The sequence below is a fragment of the Lissotriton vulgaris genome, chromosome 7 (assembly GCF_964263255.1).
Source record: "Lissotriton vulgaris chromosome 7, aLisVul1.2, whole genome shotgun sequence".
NCBI classification, from domain to species: Eukaryota; Metazoa; Chordata; class Amphibia; order Caudata; family Salamandridae; genus Lissotriton; species Lissotriton vulgaris.
In genome coordinates this window covers 674,606,789-674,625,996 of record NC_141695.1, presented here as the reverse complement: position 1 = coordinate 674,625,996, position 19,208 = coordinate 674,606,789, and the positions used below count along the sequence as shown (strand labels likewise).

The 19,208-nt window shown below is 43.1% G+C and overlaps 1 protein-coding gene across 3 annotated transcripts in view; it reads left to right on the top strand.

Moving 5' to 3' along the window:
• Positions 1–19,208, top strand: part of TRIM25 (tripartite motif containing 25) — a 461,778-nt gene that overhangs the window by 97,702 nt on the left and 344,868 nt on the right. For all 3 annotated transcript variants that reach the window (XM_086930876.1, XM_086930874.1, XM_086930875.1), the window contains exon 2: positions 14,875–14,970. In XM_086930876.1, coding sequence (XP_086787002.1) covers positions 14,875–14,970 — 96 coding nt within the window. The remainder of the gene's footprint in view (positions 1–14,874; positions 14,971–19,208) is intronic.

Genomic DNA, 19,208 nt, shown 5'->3' with positions numbered 1-19,208 from the left:
TGGGTCTGGGGACTTTTCGTTTTCTGTACCTAATCAAGTCTTTGTGGGTGCAGTCTTCTACCCCCTCCTTTGACCTAAATAGGCAACCGCCTGTTGACCATATTGCATTTTAGATAAGATCCCTTTATGTCCTAGGAGTGTTAAATGATGTAACAAATTAACAGTTGTCTCTTACAACCTTCCCCTGTATCTGAGGCAATTAATAGATCATCAATGTTTGGGAGTGATACAGAGCAATTTGAGGGGGTAAAAATATCAAATTTTTTCTTCAACGCAATGACTATATATACTAGGGCTTTCTGTATACCCTTAAGGAACTCTGGTAAATTTAAGGGAACGCCCTTGGAATAAAAATTTAAAAAGGTATTGACGTCCTTTAGCAATGGGCACAATAAAAAAATGCATTTTTTAAATCAAGCATAGTAGAATATTTGGTTCAAGATGGAATCATGGTAACAATAGAATTCATGTACTACAGTTTTATTATTAGCTCGAAGATCAATCACTAATCTATATTCATCAGGGATTCCTGCTGTGGTTTTTTTAAGGACAAGAAGTATAGAACTATTATATGGGCTGCTTTCTGTTTTTTTTACTATCCCTTATGTATTAAATCAGAGATAACCTCTTTGAGACCATCCTCTCCCTCCCGGGATATTTTGTATTGAGGAATGCGGGGTAAGGGAACACCTTGTTAACAGTGATTACTATGGGCTCTTAGTCCATTTTACCAACATCATTATCTCCTGATGCCCAGACCGATTTATCAATTGCCTGTAATACAGGTGGGAGGTGAGTAACATTTGTTATTGTAAAACATTTGCTGAAATTATCAAAAGCTATTGATTTAAAGACACCATCAGGAGAACAATAAATGTTAGCATTCAGTCTTTTCAGTAGGTCCAGACCTAATGAGTTTTTAGCACAATTTTTAGTGAGCACAAATTGGGCAGAGGTGGTGAAGGGACCTATAGTAACATCTAAGGGTTTGAAGATGGGGCTCTGGATGGGGATACGTGAAAATCTCATTGATGTATTCATTCTGCCAGAGAGGTGAGCCCCTGGAAATTGGTCATGAGCCACAGAGGTGCGAGTGGCATCTGTATCAACTAGGACGTTGCATACTTCCCCTTCTTTATCCATCGTGACAAATGGATCCTTTCCATTCCTGTCCTATTGTGAATACTCCAATGTATTGTATTCAGTGTGAGTAAAATCTTCAGTATAAAAAGTTCTGTCAACTTGTTGACCAACAAAATAATTCTGATGTCTAATGTCATTCTGACACTGGGTGAAATCTTGCCTATTTGTGCCACCTCTCCCTGCACCCCTTGGCACTGAATTACCTCTTCCTCTTGCCACAGTTGCTTGGCCCTGTAAGCTAGGGCATTCATCCTTCCAATGACCCTCCTGAAAGCAATAGGCACACTGATTGTGGCCTAATCCTGCTCTGGGTTGCTGCACAGCAGCTGATGAGGCTCTGCCAGCCCCTCTTCCACGTCCTCCTCCCCTCACATTTCCTATACCCCTTTGTCTTCCCCTGTCTGGGAATGCTTGCTGTAGCAAAACCTTTGTTTTGAATTCTTTCATTTTCTTTATTTATTTTCTGGTAATTTTCATAATATGTGGCCATTACCAAAAGATCTGCAGGTTCTTTAGTTGGCCAAGTGCTCTCTGATACTTTAATCAAGTCTCCTAATTCTTTCATCAAACTATTCACAAAAATGTCAGCAAACATTCTTTTCCCCGTGACAGTTGCCAAATCCTGACCATTATGAGCCCTGAATATTTCCTTTATCCTACCAAACCTCTTCACCCTGTGACCCGATTCGTGACCATAGAACTCCAGTTGCCGGGTTTTCGCATTGACTCCACTAACCACCGACTGCCCTGGAGGTGGAAGGACGAGGACGACCAGATTATTGCAAAATATTGCTGAAATTGTCCTCCTGTGCCCCCCACAGCTCCTAGCTCCTGGCCCCCGGCTTCTGACTTCCAGCGCTGCTTGAGAGCCGAGCTTGTGGGGCAGAGCGGGCTGCAGGTGAAGGACGCAGGCAGGGTGCCGAGTCAGTACTGCATCAAGACGGGGCTGTACTGGCATGAGTTGGCACCTCGCCCCTAGCTCCCTAGTCCCTCTTGTGCCCTGGATTTCAGAGCTGCAGTGACGCAGAGAGGTGTGGCGCCGAGCGCGGAGCTCCCCCCTGGCTTTGACAGCTGAATTGATCTTCGCACGGGATTCCGGGATTCCACAGACCTGTAGCCCCACAGAAAGGGTCCCGCTCAAGTCAGCGGCAGCGGTAGCAGGCCGGGACACTTAGTCTCAGCTAAAAATGCAACTGAAGTGGACCTCCCCCAGCGGCCACTGAGAGTTTGTGGCCATTCTGAGTTTTTAGCAGTTTTTTACTCGCTGCGGCTGCTGAACTGTGAGAACCTAGCTGCGTGGGTTTTTCCAGCTTCACCGCTGGTCAAACCTCCACCTTGCTGCAGAGGGGGCGGAGCCTCACTCTCCCCTTGCCTTGCCTAGCCTAGTCTTTGCCCTCTGCCTAGGGCTGAGGCTGAAACACCCAGCGTTTGTGGTGGTTGCATGATGACAGAAGCTGCAGATGCAACATAGGAGCCACATAGGAGCGACATAGCACAGAACCCTTTGCCTTTGCCTGGCCAGGAGCAGCCAGGAGCAGCAAAGACAGTTGCTGATCAGCAGGGGGCCACAAGTTACTCACAAGCCCTTTAACACTGCAGGAGTTATAAAGGCTTTTCCCTTGTTCAGCAGGAGCTGGAAACAATACTCAAGTGTACCTTCCTGAAGCAGTAGGAGCAGCAGTGCAGTGTTGTGCAATCAGGGGACAAGTCAAGACAGCCACTGGTGAGTTTGTCTCAGTTGACTCAGGCTAAGCTTCCAACTTAACTTCCAACTCGAATCTTTAATCTTGAATCTTGTGTACCATAGTAATGGTAAGGAGGGGACTGCTATATTGCTACGAGTTGAGCCAGGTTGATCAGGGCTGAGCTGGGCTGCTTCCCCTCCCTCGCTCCCCCAACGGCTGGTAATACCGTACAATACTATACGACATACTATACGACATAACACTACAATTGGTAAATGTTTCAAGTGTTCAAAGGTTCTCTCACCCTTCTAAGTAAACCGCCACTGATAACTAGGCTTGGTATAGTCCAGCATGAGGTCAGGACGCGTCCGAGGAGGTCCAACGATCAAAGGAGGCACAAAAAAAGCGCAAACGAACCTCCAAGATGCTAGAAGGGACCAGGGTTGAACCACCGACTAAAACCAGGCCAGCAGTACAGAGTGACTGCTCTTTAATTGACATAACAGCAATAACAGATACAAATATTTCAATGAGTGAGCGCCCATCAAAAATCGAAAAAAACAATAACATAAAAAACTGCCAAACCTCGTTTCGGCCAAAGATTTACTCAAAATTCTGCTTTTTAAAAAATGTGGGGGACACTTTACTTTCCAACACCAAAGATGGGCCAGGGCTTCAATTACCTCTCCAGCCATTCCAGTCGTTACAGTTTACTGGCGCACAGAGAAACATCAATAGTACGGAAAGCCCCTAGTCCACCAGTCTGCAGCCTACTGCAAATAACATCAACTCCACAATGTAACAAAAATTGGATGACTCAAGACTCTTGGGAGGGTTCAATAATTTCTCCAATTTTTAAGATGGGGGATGAGACTCTCCCACAAAAATGATCAATTAGTTGCTCTAATGGATAACGAGGCAAAGTATTTAGCAGGTACACTCTTGGAGGAATTGCAGGCATGGGCCACAGAGAAATCCTTAATTCCAGCCAATCAGACAGGAGTTGCCAAATCAGTTGGGACAACGACTAATATCCTAACTATGGGTATGTAAAAAGACAAATCAGAACATTTTATTGTCCAAATTGAATGGATGGGGGATACCAAGGCCTCTGTTAGACTTGCTGATTAACCTTCATACAGAGACATGGGTCCAGATAAACAAAGGCCTTAAACAGGGTTGCGTCCTGGCTCCTACACTATTTAATCTATTTTTAGGAGATCTTATCCCGATCCTAAACAGCTGCAACTCTCATGCACCCAAGCTAGGAGGGCTTCAATTACTGTGTCTTCTCTATGCAGACGATATAGTCCTAATCAGCCACACAAAGGTAGGGCTACAACACCTTGTGAATGCCGCACATAGCTATTCTGAAGCAAATGAACTGACTATAAACCTGGAGAAAATACAGACAATGACGATCAGTAAGAACAAGAAAACATCGTCATCCTGGTACTGGAACAATGCTCGAATTAAGGATACGTCCGTGTACAAATACCTTGGAGTACAAATTGACAACAGTGGGCAGCTTACTATACAGAAAACTAGCATCAGAGGTAAAGGTCTTGCCTTCTCAATCTCTCTAAAAGCACTAAACAGCAAACTTACTGGGCCCTCCCTTCTACCTCTGTCACAAGTTATACGAGCTAAACTCCTGCCAACAATCACTTATGGGAGTAAAGTACAGAGAGGCAGAGACGCAACGACCCTCGATAATACAGTTATAGCTGCTTACAGAATTATCTTTAGCCTGCCCAAACGAACTTCATCTGCACAAATTAGGCTAGAGTTCGGTGTCCAGAAACAGCTCATGGCAAGACAGGGGGCATATATAACTATCTGGGACAAAGTGCGAAAATCCAAACAAGGCTCTCTAAATGAGTATCTATGGAAGGAGCTAGAGCAACATCCTGCCTCACCAGCTGCCAAGTATCTTAAAAGCAGCCTGACGAATATAGGCTTAAAGCAGCTCTGGGATACTCTCACAAATCAGACAACGCTTAAAAACCTGGTCAAGAAAACAATCAAGCAACTTTCGTGGGTTGAAGATAAGGCAGCCCTCACAAAAAGGTCACACGGCTGGATGACCCTGAACTCTTATTCAACACAAGCAGCACAGAGTTACCTTGGATTGGGTTATGTTAAAACCACTAAAATGAAGTTTTACGGTAGAGGCTGTGCTTGCTTCCCTGCATCCGACATTTCCCATACTGGCAAAAAGACAAAGTGGAGTCTCTTTGCCGGTTATGTGGCTCAGTGCCAGAGGATATGCTGTACTTGTTATGCTCTTGTGACAATTTGTTGGATGAACGAAAACATCTGCAGAAACGCCATTTTGATCAGCGAAGACAAGCAGTTCTCGCCTGCTTTGAACCCCAGGATCCACAGTTGAACTGTAGGTTTGTGAAGTTTATGAAGTCACTGGAAAAGAAAATGCCAAAACTTGAATCCTAATTGCTTTTTAGATAATATTATAAAACAAAACTGTATCTATTTCCAAGGTCATACAAAAAGGATGCATTTTTACGGTTTTAAAATGAAATGAGAAGTTGCGAATACGATACGCTGGTTTTATCAAGCATGTAGATTAACTTTTACATTTTGACGTTTGTACTGCAATGGTTTTTATTAACTATGCAAATAAAATATTACTTACTTACTTATCCTAGTGAAATAGTCTGAGACTTCTTCTGTAGGTTTTTGTTTACAAGCGGTTATTTTATACAAATTTACATCTTCCTTTGGTATTATTAGTAGCAATTTAGTAATAATTAGATCCAGTAAATCAAGTATAAGTTGATGTGGCCCGTCTCCTATGTGTGTCAAGATTTTCAAAATGTACCCAAGCATGCCCAATGTGCGCTACATCATCATGTCTCCGTATTCCATTCCATATTTTCCTGGGGAGTAAGGCATCAAAAAGTAGATCCAAGTCCTTGAATGTCAATACACATAATTTAGTGGCCAACTCTAAGGATTCATAAAACCCCGATGGGTTTTTCCTAAAGTCTGGCAAATCTTTCTTTATTGTCATTAATTCATACCTACTCCACAGACTATGAACAAATTGGGGAATGGGGTTCTGAACAGGAACACAAGCAGCAGCAGGGGGTGCAGGAAGAGGTGAAGTTCCCTCATGGGATACTCCCCATTAATTTTCTGATATTTTCTTTTAACCTTAACACCCAAATGCAAACAATTTTCAACAGCCCTTGGAACATCTGGAGAGGGGATCATGTAACCTTGTGCATCATGCCACAATTGTAACACTTCTTGTGGGGTATTTCTATTACACCATGTCCACCAGTCCTCCATCCTTTCAGTCATATATTGAATGGGTAAGTTTTGCTGAAAAACATCAAGCCTATTTACAGTTGGCATAACAGTATTCATGCCATTAAGAGTATATGGTGCTGGGAGGTTGTCATAACGAACTCCACAGCACCATAATGGCTACACTGAAGACTGACAAGTTTGATATCAAACTTCTCACCACATTAAACCCGAACTGATGCCAGTGTGGGATTTAATGTAAAATGCACCAGAGGGCATCTTAGAGATGCCCCCTGAAACCTAACCTACAGTCCATGTCTGGTCTGAGAGGCTGCCTAGGCTGCCACACAGCAGACATGTTGTTGGACCCCTGGGTGGAGAGCCCCCTGTTCTCCTAGGCCTCCAACAATGCACATCCTGGGCGAGGTGCTAGGTTTCCTCCCCCAGGATGGGCAGGGGGAAGCTTCAAAGGCCTGCCACCTTTTGTGAGCTTCTCCAGACCACTTGCTGTACTCAGCAACTGGCCCCCACCAGTTCTGACCCCCACTCTGGTGGGAGGACTGTCAGGAAACCCTACTTCAGGAAGGGGGCTGTGCCAGTCTGTGCCAACCCCACCCCTCCGGTGGGAGAGGCGAGGTGAAGTACGACCCCAGGCTCCGGCCATCTTGAAGATAGGGAGCCCTGCCCAATCACAGCTAGGCTCCTCCCCCCTTCCAGAGGAGAGGAGCAGATTAGGGGGTGTACCCACCCCAGGACAGGAACCTATTGGTCCCTGCCCTAGCCCTACCTTAACACCCCTAAACTTAGTATTTAGGGGCACCCTGAACCTTCCTTCCTCAGATCCTGTTTTGAAAAACAAGTAGAACAAGAAGAAGGATGACCTGCGTGCAGCTGCTAATAAAAGGACGACAACAACTGACTTGGCCCCAGCCCTACCGGCCTGTTGATCCTTGAACCTCCTGCTTAATCCCGGCGTCTCTTGCGGACAGCAACCTCAAGAACCCTGGAGAACCTGCCTGCCTTGACCCTCTTGCAGCCACCAACCATAGGCTCCCTACCCTCCATTGGATTGCATTGGGCCTACTCTCGCTGCACCTGGCTGCCCCTGTGCCTTTCCGATCCTGGGAGACCCGTGAGTCTATGCCCAGAGCCTTAACCTCACCAGTCGAGTACTCACCTGAAAGCCGATAACTCACTTTCCTTCCATAGCATAACATTGACTGGTGTTCACTGAAATTTCTTCTAAGTGTGGAGTTTTAAAACTTTAAAATATTCCTCTAAAATCAGCCGAATAACGATTTCCAAAATACTCACCTGGGACCCGGAGAAAAGCCAGTGCTGTACTTTCTAGCTCAGTACTGAACCGCAAAAGTAACTTACCATTCCTCCATAGGAAACCATTGACTGTTTTTCTCAGAAATTTCTTATGTGTCGAGTTATGCAAATTACATATATTCTTTAAAAATCGTACAGACTACTGAAACGTAAATACTTACCTGTCTTAGGTAGAGGTCCCAGTGCTGAACCTAGGAGTCCAGTACTGGATTACAAATGTAACGAGAACCTACTTTACCTGTGACTTGAATTTCCCTCCATAGGATAACATTGCTAGTTTTAGTGTAAACTTTGAAAATACATTTATATTCTTTAAAAATTACAACTGTAACCAAAACGCTTTTACTTAACTGTTTACTGCTTAGGTCCCGGGACTGAATCCAGAATCCAGTCCTGTGATTAGAAAAGTAATCCTGAAAGTAATCAACTGCATTTATGTGGAAAACCCCATTGAGCTCAATGTTAAATTGTGTGTAGAATTGTGTTGCCTATTGCAACCCCAGTTACTATTGTACTTACCAAGTCTATTGCCTTTCTGCAAAGTAATTGTCTAAAGTCACTCATATTGAGAAAAGTATATTTTGATACCTGTTGGTTCTAAAATAAAACAACTATATCTTTTGATATAAAAACAATTGGCCTAGAGTTCAGTTCTTGAGTGTGTGAAACCTTTTGCTGAGTGAGTGTGTACAACAAATGCTTTACACTGTCCTCTGATACTGCCTTACTGCTCGACCAAGCTACCACTTTAGAGAGTAAGGTCAGATCTGACTTTAACCTCTGTTGTACCAATGGAGATTGGGGACTCTATACACACTGTACCTTACTTTGGTCCAGTATATATAGAGCCACTTTCTTACAGGCAGTCCTCATGGAAGGTTACAAGAGTAGACAAGCATTGGCATAGCCAATAGGTCTCGCCTTTGGGCCCTTAAGTGTTAAGAGAGAGCTATTGGCTTTGGCAATGTGTTTAAGCGATGATGTAGAGCCGTTTGGATGCTGTACAGTAAATTATAATTTTATACTAAATGATATAAACATTTTTGTTACCTTAGATATAATTAAGATATTATGTATAACTGAGCAACTGTAAAAAAAAATTACATAAAAAAATACCATCGTGCATTCCAGGGGATTAGTGTGTTACGCAGCGATGCTTTCTAGGCTTGGCACGTACTGTAGCTATTGGGATCAAGTTAGCTCTCCTACATGTACAACAATCCTGTCATTGTGTTGTGCTTTTAAAGTGGGGTAGGTAAACATTGCACATACAATAGTCTTGGATACTTACAAATTTAGTTATAAGTTCTAGTAAGAACTTCCAAACATGTTAATTGTCTAACCAAAACAGTTATTTGACTAAAGAAATGAATAAATTCATAGCCAAGCTTTGCTGATGTTTATTTCCTTCTTATGACCTGGTGGTTGGGGAGTTGAGAGGTCAGCAAACAACGATAGGAGGGTGGGGGGAAATTGAAAAGGACAGGATAGTGGGAGTGATTGAAAACAACAATGGGAGGGTGGGGTTGATTGAAAACAACAATGGGAGGGTGGGGTTGATTGAAAACAACAATGGGAGGGTGGGGTTGATTGAAAACAACAATGGGAGGGCCCAGTGAGAGTCCGTGACAAGGGTGGTGTTAGGCGAGTAATAACAGCTATAATGCTCAAAATTCAAATCATTCAAAAAACAATTATCTCAACATGAGTTTTTGTAAACTGGTTGCTGTGCTCCCACTTGTGTCTTTTCAACTCAAGTGTGTATCTCGTAAAGTTAATCATACCTGGAGCAGAGATTCTCCTATTCAAAAGATCTTTTCTGAACTTGGGCATTTAAAGTGTAGACTGATGCCTGTATTAGCATGCACATCATGAAAATTGTGAGTGCTCTTACCAATGAAAGTGAATGGTGGTTGAACTTTTCCGCATGCTATCCATGCCCGTATTTGAAATCATTATTGTCGTTTTTCCAATGAGATTTTATAATTCCCACTTTAACAGAGCCGAATGCTTGCCCCATTTTAATCGCCATCTCGCGAAGGTGCTCACGTTGACTGTTATTACAGTGTTTGCATATACATACTAAAGAAAGCTGAGTTCTCTCCGAAGTAAAATTGAATGTTAACCAAGCTTTTAGTTTTTGTGAGTCAGCCTTCCCGCGAAGTTTTTCACGATAACTGTTACTGCCATATTTGCGTGCGCATAATAAAGAGTGCTGAGTGCTCTCAGAAATGAAAGTGAATCCTAACCGAGAATGCTACACTTCTTATTTAGTATATCCGTGCCTGTGTTCAAGTAATTCAAGAGCCGCTTACCGACTGGATGTTTTTATTGCCGATTCAAACATCACCGCAATTATCCGCCATACTATTTGCAGTCCAGCGAAGTTGTTTATCCACGTGATTAGGTTGGTATTTATTCAATAGAAATAATCACACATGGAGCGGGGCAGGGAGGAGCATAAAACAGGCAGTAAAACCAAATGAGCAGGAAAGTGTAAGATAAAACAAGAAAATGAATCAATTTGCATGAATCTGCGAAAGCAGGGGGAGGGGGAAAAACAGTATGGGTATATACATTCTCATCATTAGGGATATTCTTGTTAAACGAGCATTGGCACTCCACCGTTCTTGATTCGGTTCAGCATGTCTGGAGCAGATGCGAAGGCCGATAAAAATGAAACACAAGTGCCAATATATCAGTGTAATAATTATGTGCTGTCACTGCATTGCTACACACGTATAAGGTTTAAATGGCGAAACCTTTTGGCCGTGCCAATACTCATTTCTTGGAGCAGTCCATGAGCGCACGTGTCGCTCATGTGCTTATTCCATCACCCAAACCCCTCCAATCCCTGTCGCTCTCTCACCCGCACTGAAGTGCCCTCTCTCGCCTGTAAGTTTCTGTACCCCCCGCATCGCTGTCACCCGTTTGCTTTTAGCCTCCTCCATCTCAGCTCATGTTGCCCTCTCTTGCACATGTGCTGCCCTCTCCCATACTCTCGTCCATTCATGTGTCTCTAGCTCACAGACTCACCTCAACCTTGCACTATGTGCTTCTATCATCCACACACCTCAGACCCTCCTCCCATCCACCCCACTGCTTGCCCTTAACAAACCCGCTTCTCAAAACATTCTAAAACATTTTAAAAACGTGACGAGGCCGCACTAGTTTGTTGGCTCGTGCCTGGAAGAAAATCTATTGAGAGGTCCAACATTTCTCTACAACAGAGTCCCACTGGCTTTGCTAATGCGTATTTGGTCTGCAATCGGGAAAGATCCTCTGAAGAAAGAAAGCCACGTTCACATTGTTCTCCGTGAGAAGCGGTTTCTCTGCACCTTTCATATGCTCCCTTACATACCCACACCCCGCACAAGGTGTGTAATCACAACAGAATGTTGCACTGCCAAAGTTATCACTGACCTCCTGTTAGTCTTCGGATGTGAGTCGCCATTCTGGTAAATGCTCGGAGTGTGAATTTACCGGAATTCGGCATACGTCACTCAGTTAAAATATAACCAACTGAAAACAGGGCGAGGCAAGCTGTGCACCGCGAGAGAGTTGCCCGTATAGAGTGAGAGTGATGTTATGCCCCAGGAGCTATAACTCGTAATCTGGCGCGACTCAATTAATGTTCACGTGCTACAAAACGATACCACCATGTTAATATTCAGTTGGTGAGCAGGCTATTACAATGATTAACTGTATTTCCGTCAACGCTGCTATTGTACCACAGACAGCAGAAAGAAAACAAGCATCTATCAACAATGAGGGTCCATCCACTGCAATGCCTCCTTTTCAGCAAGGAGAACGAGGCAACAATGACCCACGCACACAAAATAAACAAGCACCGTTTCTACCCTACCTCCTCCACCGCCCAGGAACGTGCTGGAATGACGGCATAAACAAAACAATAAAATAAAATAAAAGGGGCGGAAACGGATACTGAATCCCGCCCCTCCAGGACTCCCTGACCTGCCTCATGGTTGCCAAGGCATTATTTCTGAAAATATTGTCTTGCTACCGTAAGGCAGGCCATGGAGTCCTCGAGAGGCGGAATCAAGAGCAGACAAATCTGCTAAACAGGAGCTTTTTCCAATGGCAGGCCTCCGTTTCCAGAGGCCTGCCAATGGATAAAGGGGGCGTGTTTTCACGCAGTACTGACATTCTCCTGTTCACAATAAGTCTTTGCCTCCAGCAGGGCCATGCCCTGCAATGGAGGCTTCAACCTAAAAAGGAGGGTCTACTGGGCATATTAACCAAAGAAAAGCAGCCATTTACGACGGACAGTAAAAGGAGCCATGTAGAAAGATGGGCAGTGCTTAACACCTTGGCTGCTAGAGGTATTCTCCCCCGGTGCTGCATTCCCTGATTTACCATTGTTCATGACGAGCTCAGCTCGTCATCAGCACAACTCAACCGTGCCTCATGACGAGCTGAGCTCGTCATGAGCATCGAAGGGGTTAAAGCACTATTCTAAAGGGCAACAAGGTAAATGCCCTATAGTCACTGTGTCAGAGGGTGAATTAAATCCAGGTGAAAATTTGTGGCTGGACTTGGAGATTGCTGCCTATCCGTGTAGTCCAAGAGAATTAGCTTGAACATTTTCTTTTAGATCAGAATTGTCAGAAATTGCTGAATGGGCAAAGTTGGGCACGACCTATAGTAGCATACCTGCAGCTGTTAGTGCTGTTGGAGATGCTTTGTAGTGTTAGAACCCAAAATGGGAACAGATTGTAGAATATGGTTTAGTCTCATCTGTAGACTTTCTCTACACCCTGCTAGTTTAACAGCTCCCAATGTTCTGTAATCTGAATTGCATACATTCAACATGAGTATTCCAAGTATAGAACATATGTCCTAAGATGATTCTGCCCTACGGTTCATACTTTCTCAGTAAAACTGTGCAAATTTGGACTACATAAACACAAAAAATGTGCGAGACTTGAGTCCATGCACACCATCAGGATATATTGGCCTTAGTCCTGGCTAGCTAACAGTGCCCTATCTACACAATAACAGGTGGTATATGCAACCTCTGAACATAACAACTCTGACTCCCCAAGGAAATCGTGGAACAGATCTAAAGCCCTTTGTATGGTAGTTAATGCATGCCCGAAGGGAAACACAAGTAATAAAAATATTTAGTGAAGCAATAGGATTCTTGGGTAAAGTACGTGTGCTGAAATTATCAATAGCAGGAAAAAAACAGAGTAAGAAGCCTCACAAAAATGGTGAAGTAAATGAACAGTTCAACCATTGTGCTGTTACATGGAGTATATGCTTTCATATAAGTACATACATAAATTTAAGCTAAGTAATTTCAAAGAATATTATCCCAAACAGACATTCAAGCAATTGTGTGTCAAGTGCCAATGTTCAAGAAAATATGTCTACTTTAAATGTACAGCAGCTGAAGGAGTTCACCATAAACTGCACCGGAGTCAAATGTATTAACCCAATCCAATATAGCTGCAGCCTCACATGAACAATAGGATGCATGCATCGAGAGAAAGCCAGTTGAGTTGGATTAGATCTGGTGTGTTGCGACCACTTTTTCTTGATCCCGTGATTTGCCTGGCAGCAGAGTTCAGAGTGGCCCTTAAATGGGCCAGTTTAGCTTTGGGCAAACCTGCTATGGTCACGATTCTGTAGTCTTAATGGGAGATAACTAGGTATTGTACTGCAAGTTGCATGTCCGTAGGCGGCAGGAACGGTTTGATTTTCCTTAAAGTGTGGAGTTGGTGATTGGCTCCTCTAGTTGTTGACCTAAGGTGTTCTTGCATATTCAGGAATTTGTCAAAGGTTATGCCTAATAATCTAGTTGAGTTAACAATGTGTGGTGTGCAATTGAAGGCTGTTAGTTGTTTGAGCTAATCTTAGGGGCAAGATGATTGTGCTGTGCATGCAGGAGGAATTCTGTCTTGAGAGTTTTTAGCAGAAGGTGAATTGGAGATAGCCACTGTTGAGTTTTCAGAAGAGCAGAGTTAGGAATATTGTTGTTGTCTGGTAAAGCCATTTTCATGTACAATTGGGTATCCTTGGCTTACAAGTAATAGTGTATGTTTGTGCATTTCAGAATTTCGGTGAGATGTTCCATGTACAAGTTGAATAGTGTGGGGGAAAGTGTGGATCGTTGCGGAATGCCAGTTGAGACTGGCTTGTTGTAAGAATGGTTGGGTTGACTTTGATTCTTTGCATTCTATTTTGGAGGAACCAAGCAAACCAATTTAAGACTGTCCCCTATAAGCCCATGCTTTTTTGAAGAAGGTTAATCAAGTTGTCATGTTTGACCGTGTCAAGATCAAGCAGTATAAGTAGGCAAGGTTCGTTCTGGTCGAGAAGTCTAAGGCATCATCAACAATGTGTGTTAGAGCAGATTCAGTACCGTGTTTAGGTCTGAAGTCCGATTGATATTGGTCTAGGAGGTGAAACTGTTCAATGTGATTGCAGAGTTGTGTACTTCTCAAGTAGTCTGGCTAAAGTTTGTATTTGGCTTTTTTGGGATGGGGTGACTTGGCCGATCTTGATGCACTCCGCACAAGAGATTCATGCACAATCTAGACCAGAAAATGGAAGAGGTAAGCTATTTGAAGAACTTGGTGGGCACAGGATACTTGAAATGATTTCAAGGCTTCAATGAAGTTATGATGTTGAGCAGCTCTGCATCGTCCGGTAGTATGAAGGTATTCCATGATGCATCATTTTTTGGAGTATAATCTACCGATCCTGCAAGAAGAGAGCTCGCCTTGCAGGGGGACAGGATTGGGCTGAATTCAGCATGTCACCAAAAGCGAGTTGCAGTTCTAGTTCGATCTTTCTTGTCTTTTCCATAACGTGTGCAGGGAACTCCTCACTACATGGGAGTGAGTCCTTGAGTGCCGAGAGTTAACTGGGAGAGTGGTTCACTTGTTGTTTGATGATTTCGAACAAGTTTTTTGGTCTTTTTTGGCCATATCAGGCAGATCCTTAAAGTGGGCAGTTTTGGCGCTACGCATATCTTTGTTACTGTTTCCTCACATGTGCTTTAGGCGATTCCTAAAATTTGAGGCGAGTTGGATTTTTCACATTTTTATTTTTAAAATAAAAGGGATGAAGGTTTAATTGCTAGCCTCTCTGTCTACACAGCGGGCTACCTTTGCATCGGAGAACTGTGATGAGGAAGTGTAACACTAAAAGAATTGAAAACTATTCACAGTTAAGGCAGAGATCCATGTTTGTAGCTCAGGTAAAAGGTAATTCAAATTTGGGTGTGTGATGTATAAATAACAACATTTTAACAATAAAAAAATGTTCATTCGAGCCTGTATCTTAAGGCAAAATATGTTTCTTTTATTTTCCCATGTGAATGGGTTGCTAGACTGTTCTGGTGTGTGCTACGTATAAATTGTACTTATTTTCTTCCTTTTCTGAATAATTTCTATGTTGTGTTTTGCAGGAAAATCTGAGATGTCGAAACTCAACACTTTTTGATAAAATCGAAAATATTTCCGGTGCTTTTGATGAGCTTACATCTCAGGAGCTCAAAGTGAAAGTAAGTCTGAAGTGTTTTTTATTCTAGTTTGTTTTATGATGACGCTATTTATTTACAACCTTGACTTAGCCAGTTACGCTGACTTCTTTATCAATTTGCAAGTATTTAGGTATGAGTACTTCAAATGTTAGCGTTCCATCAGGGCTCATGTAATCAACACCAAAAACATACACATGGATGGAGTTTGGGTCACCCTCCTCAGCTGTTGCTTGAATCAAGTGCCAATCACATTTTCGACCAGTGCAGATGAGTATTTTTAACTCATCATTAACTATTTGCTCTTCTGTTTGTTAGTCTGCCTACCTAAAGAGTGATTTTCATTCCATTGCATCGACTGTTAAGTGAATCCTTCATCCACTGCAGTGTAGGTGCATTTTTGCTCTTAAAAGTGCTCGCACACTCCTTTTGATGCTGTACTAATAGTGGTTTTGTACTTGAATGCATTTTACCTCCTACTTGTAAGTTGTGTGTCCTCTCTCCAGCTAATATTACACTGAGGGGGATTTTTTAACGCAATTACCACTAGTTGTGAATTAATGCTGATAACACAGATTGTGACATCTGTCTTTCACGTTCTCTGTGTCCTGAGTTTTAATACTTGGCTGCATATTGCACCTTTCCCATTGCGAATCTGCTTCTCAAGATCAATAACCTGCATGTTTTTGGAGGGATAGTGTATGGCCATTAAACCAAAATCAAGGAGAGCTTCATCAGCTCAAGCTCCATGATGCATGCAACAGCACCTCAGAGATCCTATTTACCTTTTGCCTTTACAAAATGACCCTCAAATGTAATAGCATGACAACTTTAATCATTGACAGATTCCCCAGTTTGAGACTGGGCTCTATGAGGACTGACTTTTGTTTTGGATTTTTTCCAAATGAAAGACTTCTACACCAATACAGTATGCTTTTGTTAATTTTTTTCAAAGTACACAAAAACCCATTACAGTAAACAATACTATACTATATTACCATATTCAGAAATGTGTTTTACAGATCACTCTATATTGCAGGTCGAAGTTCATGATCCAATCCTCTGATGTCAGCCTCCGTGTCTTCATCTCATTGGTTCGTACCTTGAAGACTGGGAATATTTTTTATTATGGCTACGAATATCTTTTCTAGACACAACACTACTAGCTCACATCTTCTTCTCCCCCATCTCCTCATTATGACCCACGTGCCCCTCCATGACTTAATTCAGACAATGTATTGCTGGAATAAATCAATGGGGTCTCGCTCATAACTTGGAACAGAGGTATTTCTACATTAACAAAGAACACAATACTGTCAAGAACCAAACCTACAGCCCTGAATTGGGCACTAACACCCCTCTTTACAGCCTCCTGTGCCATCCACCCTCTCGGTCCAGTCAAGGTTCACCAAGCTTTCAGTCTATACACCAAACCACAAATACACAAAGTGACTTCTCTCCAGAGAAGACTACACCCTGTTTATGCATGGTTCACCTGGGTGGTATGATTACTTGCCTCATATTTCACTAATGTCCTTTCTGACCAAAGTACAAGTCACTTCTTAAACTCTAAAATCAACTACATGGCATCTGACTAATGTTGGATTACCTACATGAGATATTCCCAAGTCTGCAAACCACACTCTGAATCTCTGCAAGTAGGTGCTGTCCTTCCAAGGACACCTCTACTACCCCCCGTAATGCCTAATGCAACGCACACATACTCCTGATCAGCCTACCTATGCTTCAGAGCATTACCTCTAATGCACACCACACACACACATTTTTTGTGATGACAGATTCCACAAAGCATTCTCTTAGCACAATGTACGGAGCTGCATGTGCTAAATACAATTAAAGATCAAGCAGCTTCAGGAGAACCACCTCCTCTTAACCTAGTGACTCATCGCTTAGATATCATGTCATATTTGCCCTTTTGAAATGTGGTCTGCATCTTTCATTTCTGCCCTGATATTCTCCATTCCTCCAGGGCACCAGAGGCATATGGTTTGCTGTCCTGGTGGACTACAGCACTCATTATTTAGAGATCTCTGCCTGGCTGGTGGAGCTCTTTCCCTGCAGAGGAGTAGCCATCATGGCGGCTGCATTGAAGGCACTGAAAGTTTACTGAGGCTGCTTTGGTTTCTAGTGGTGACAATATTTTATGCGGCCAGTCAGTGAACTTTTTTAATTTTCCAAAACAAAGTTCCAAAGCAGTAGATTGCTTTTGAACAATAAAAAACACTAATGACTCTGACTCCCTGGAAGCTCCCTCCGGGATGTGTGAGGTTATTTAAATTTTTTCTGTCGGACTAGATCACCAGGCTTTTCCTGCTGATGCTGAACAGAAAAAAAAGTATATCCTTCCTAAATGGTGCCCAAAGGGAGTGGCATGTCTGAAGGATCTACACCAATGCCCATCTGGTTGTAGGTGCACGGTTTCTGTCCCCGGAACCAGTGTTGCTTCGGCCATTAGTAACATGATGGTTCAACCGAATAGGGGCTGGTGGACTATCAGTTTGGCCTTTGTGGTGGAGTACCCTGTTGTCCTTGGCACTATTGCACACAACCAAACCAAGCTCTGCTAATACTCCTTATCATTATTTTACTGTTCGAATACAACATTGTCCATCTCAACAAAGCAAAAAAAACTAGTAGGCTGGGTGTATTTTGCCTTTTATCAACAAGGACCCTGTCCATTAAACACATGCTGATTAACTCCATAAGCTTCTTCGTGTTTCAGTGCCTCACTGTGAAGATTACAAATCCAACATCTAGACCACTGAGAATGAACATCTTTTACCTCCCACCTGGCAGCATAAGATGTTTTACTGGGGGTTCTTAAGTTATAAAGCTGTTCATCTCATCTACTGAAACATGTTGACAACAAGCTTTGAGAAAGTTAACAGGTCTGCCTTTATTGTTCAATGCTTGCAAAGAGGTGCATAAGCACAAGCTATTTGTTCTATATCTCTCTGCGACCAGTCTTTTTTCTAAGTCTCCTATATCGGTTTCATTTTTAAATCCCCTGCCACTATTGTTTTTTATTCCCCAGACCTGCAGTGATACGCCATTCTGCTGCACTACAGACTTGGGAACGCAAAGTAAGATACAGACATGGTAGGCACAGAAATAGGCACTTTGCACAGTGACATGGTATAAGTAGTCTATGAGCATTTGGGCATGTCTGTGTTTGTATGTGTTAGCACATAAAATCCAGACACAGGGGCTTTGCCAATGCTTGTAATAATAAACCTAAACGGGCAGCTCCTATGCTTCGGAAAGTCTTTCCCACTCTTATCTCTTCACAGGCCTAATCTTGATTTAAAGTATCCGCCAGCTACTTTAGTAAATAATAAATTAATTTCAAATAAGGAAAGAGATACGCTCCCTCCATATTACAGCAACCCCAGTCAACAATGCAGATATTTATTCACCAACCTCTTTCGCTCACGATCTGCAATCTCTATGAGGTCGCCTTTGTTCGCCAACAATGAGCACGTTTTCAAACACAAAAAAATATAACCGAGGGGGGAAATCCTTTTGGTATTGCCGGTGTTTTTAGATGCAAGAGCTATCTGGTTTCCTAGGGTGAGAAAATTACCAGCCAGCAGGGGCAGTTTCTCTGTGAGGGCGATAGAGTTTTTGCCCGGCCCTGCTCGGAGCCACACATGTATTAATAATTAATAAACACTAGTTTATTCTCCCGGTTTCCAAAGCCTGACCACGGTGCTCTTTCTATTGTGCCGGGTCAGGTGGTGTCTTTGAGGACAGGGCTAAAGATGGTAGAGTAGAGACTGCATTGAACAGGGTGAATGTATCAGAAGTGCGCATGTCTGGTTGGGCAGTTGATTTGGCGTGTCCAGCCTGAGATACGCACATGAAGCCTCTCAAATCCATGCTGTATTAGAAGACGGGGGGGAACACAGATGCAGCTCCCCAGTCTCCCATGGAGTGTAGGATTTGCCTGACCAAACCAATCTTGGTGCTGCTTTCATGCTCTTTACTGTTATAAACAGTATGAGAGCAGCATCAGGATTGGTTTTAAAGGCTGACCTATACTCCCACGGTCCGGGCTCAAGCGGCAGCGTCTCTCTCTCTCCCCTAACTCCCTTTGCACTGCACAGATGACAAAACCGTGCAAGCAGCGAGGAAGGGAAAATGAGAGCACTGCCGCCGAGAGAGACACCTGTTGACCACTGTGTGCGCAGGGCAGACACAATTAGCAAGTCCGCAGTGACTGCAGCATGTAAGTTAGCAGT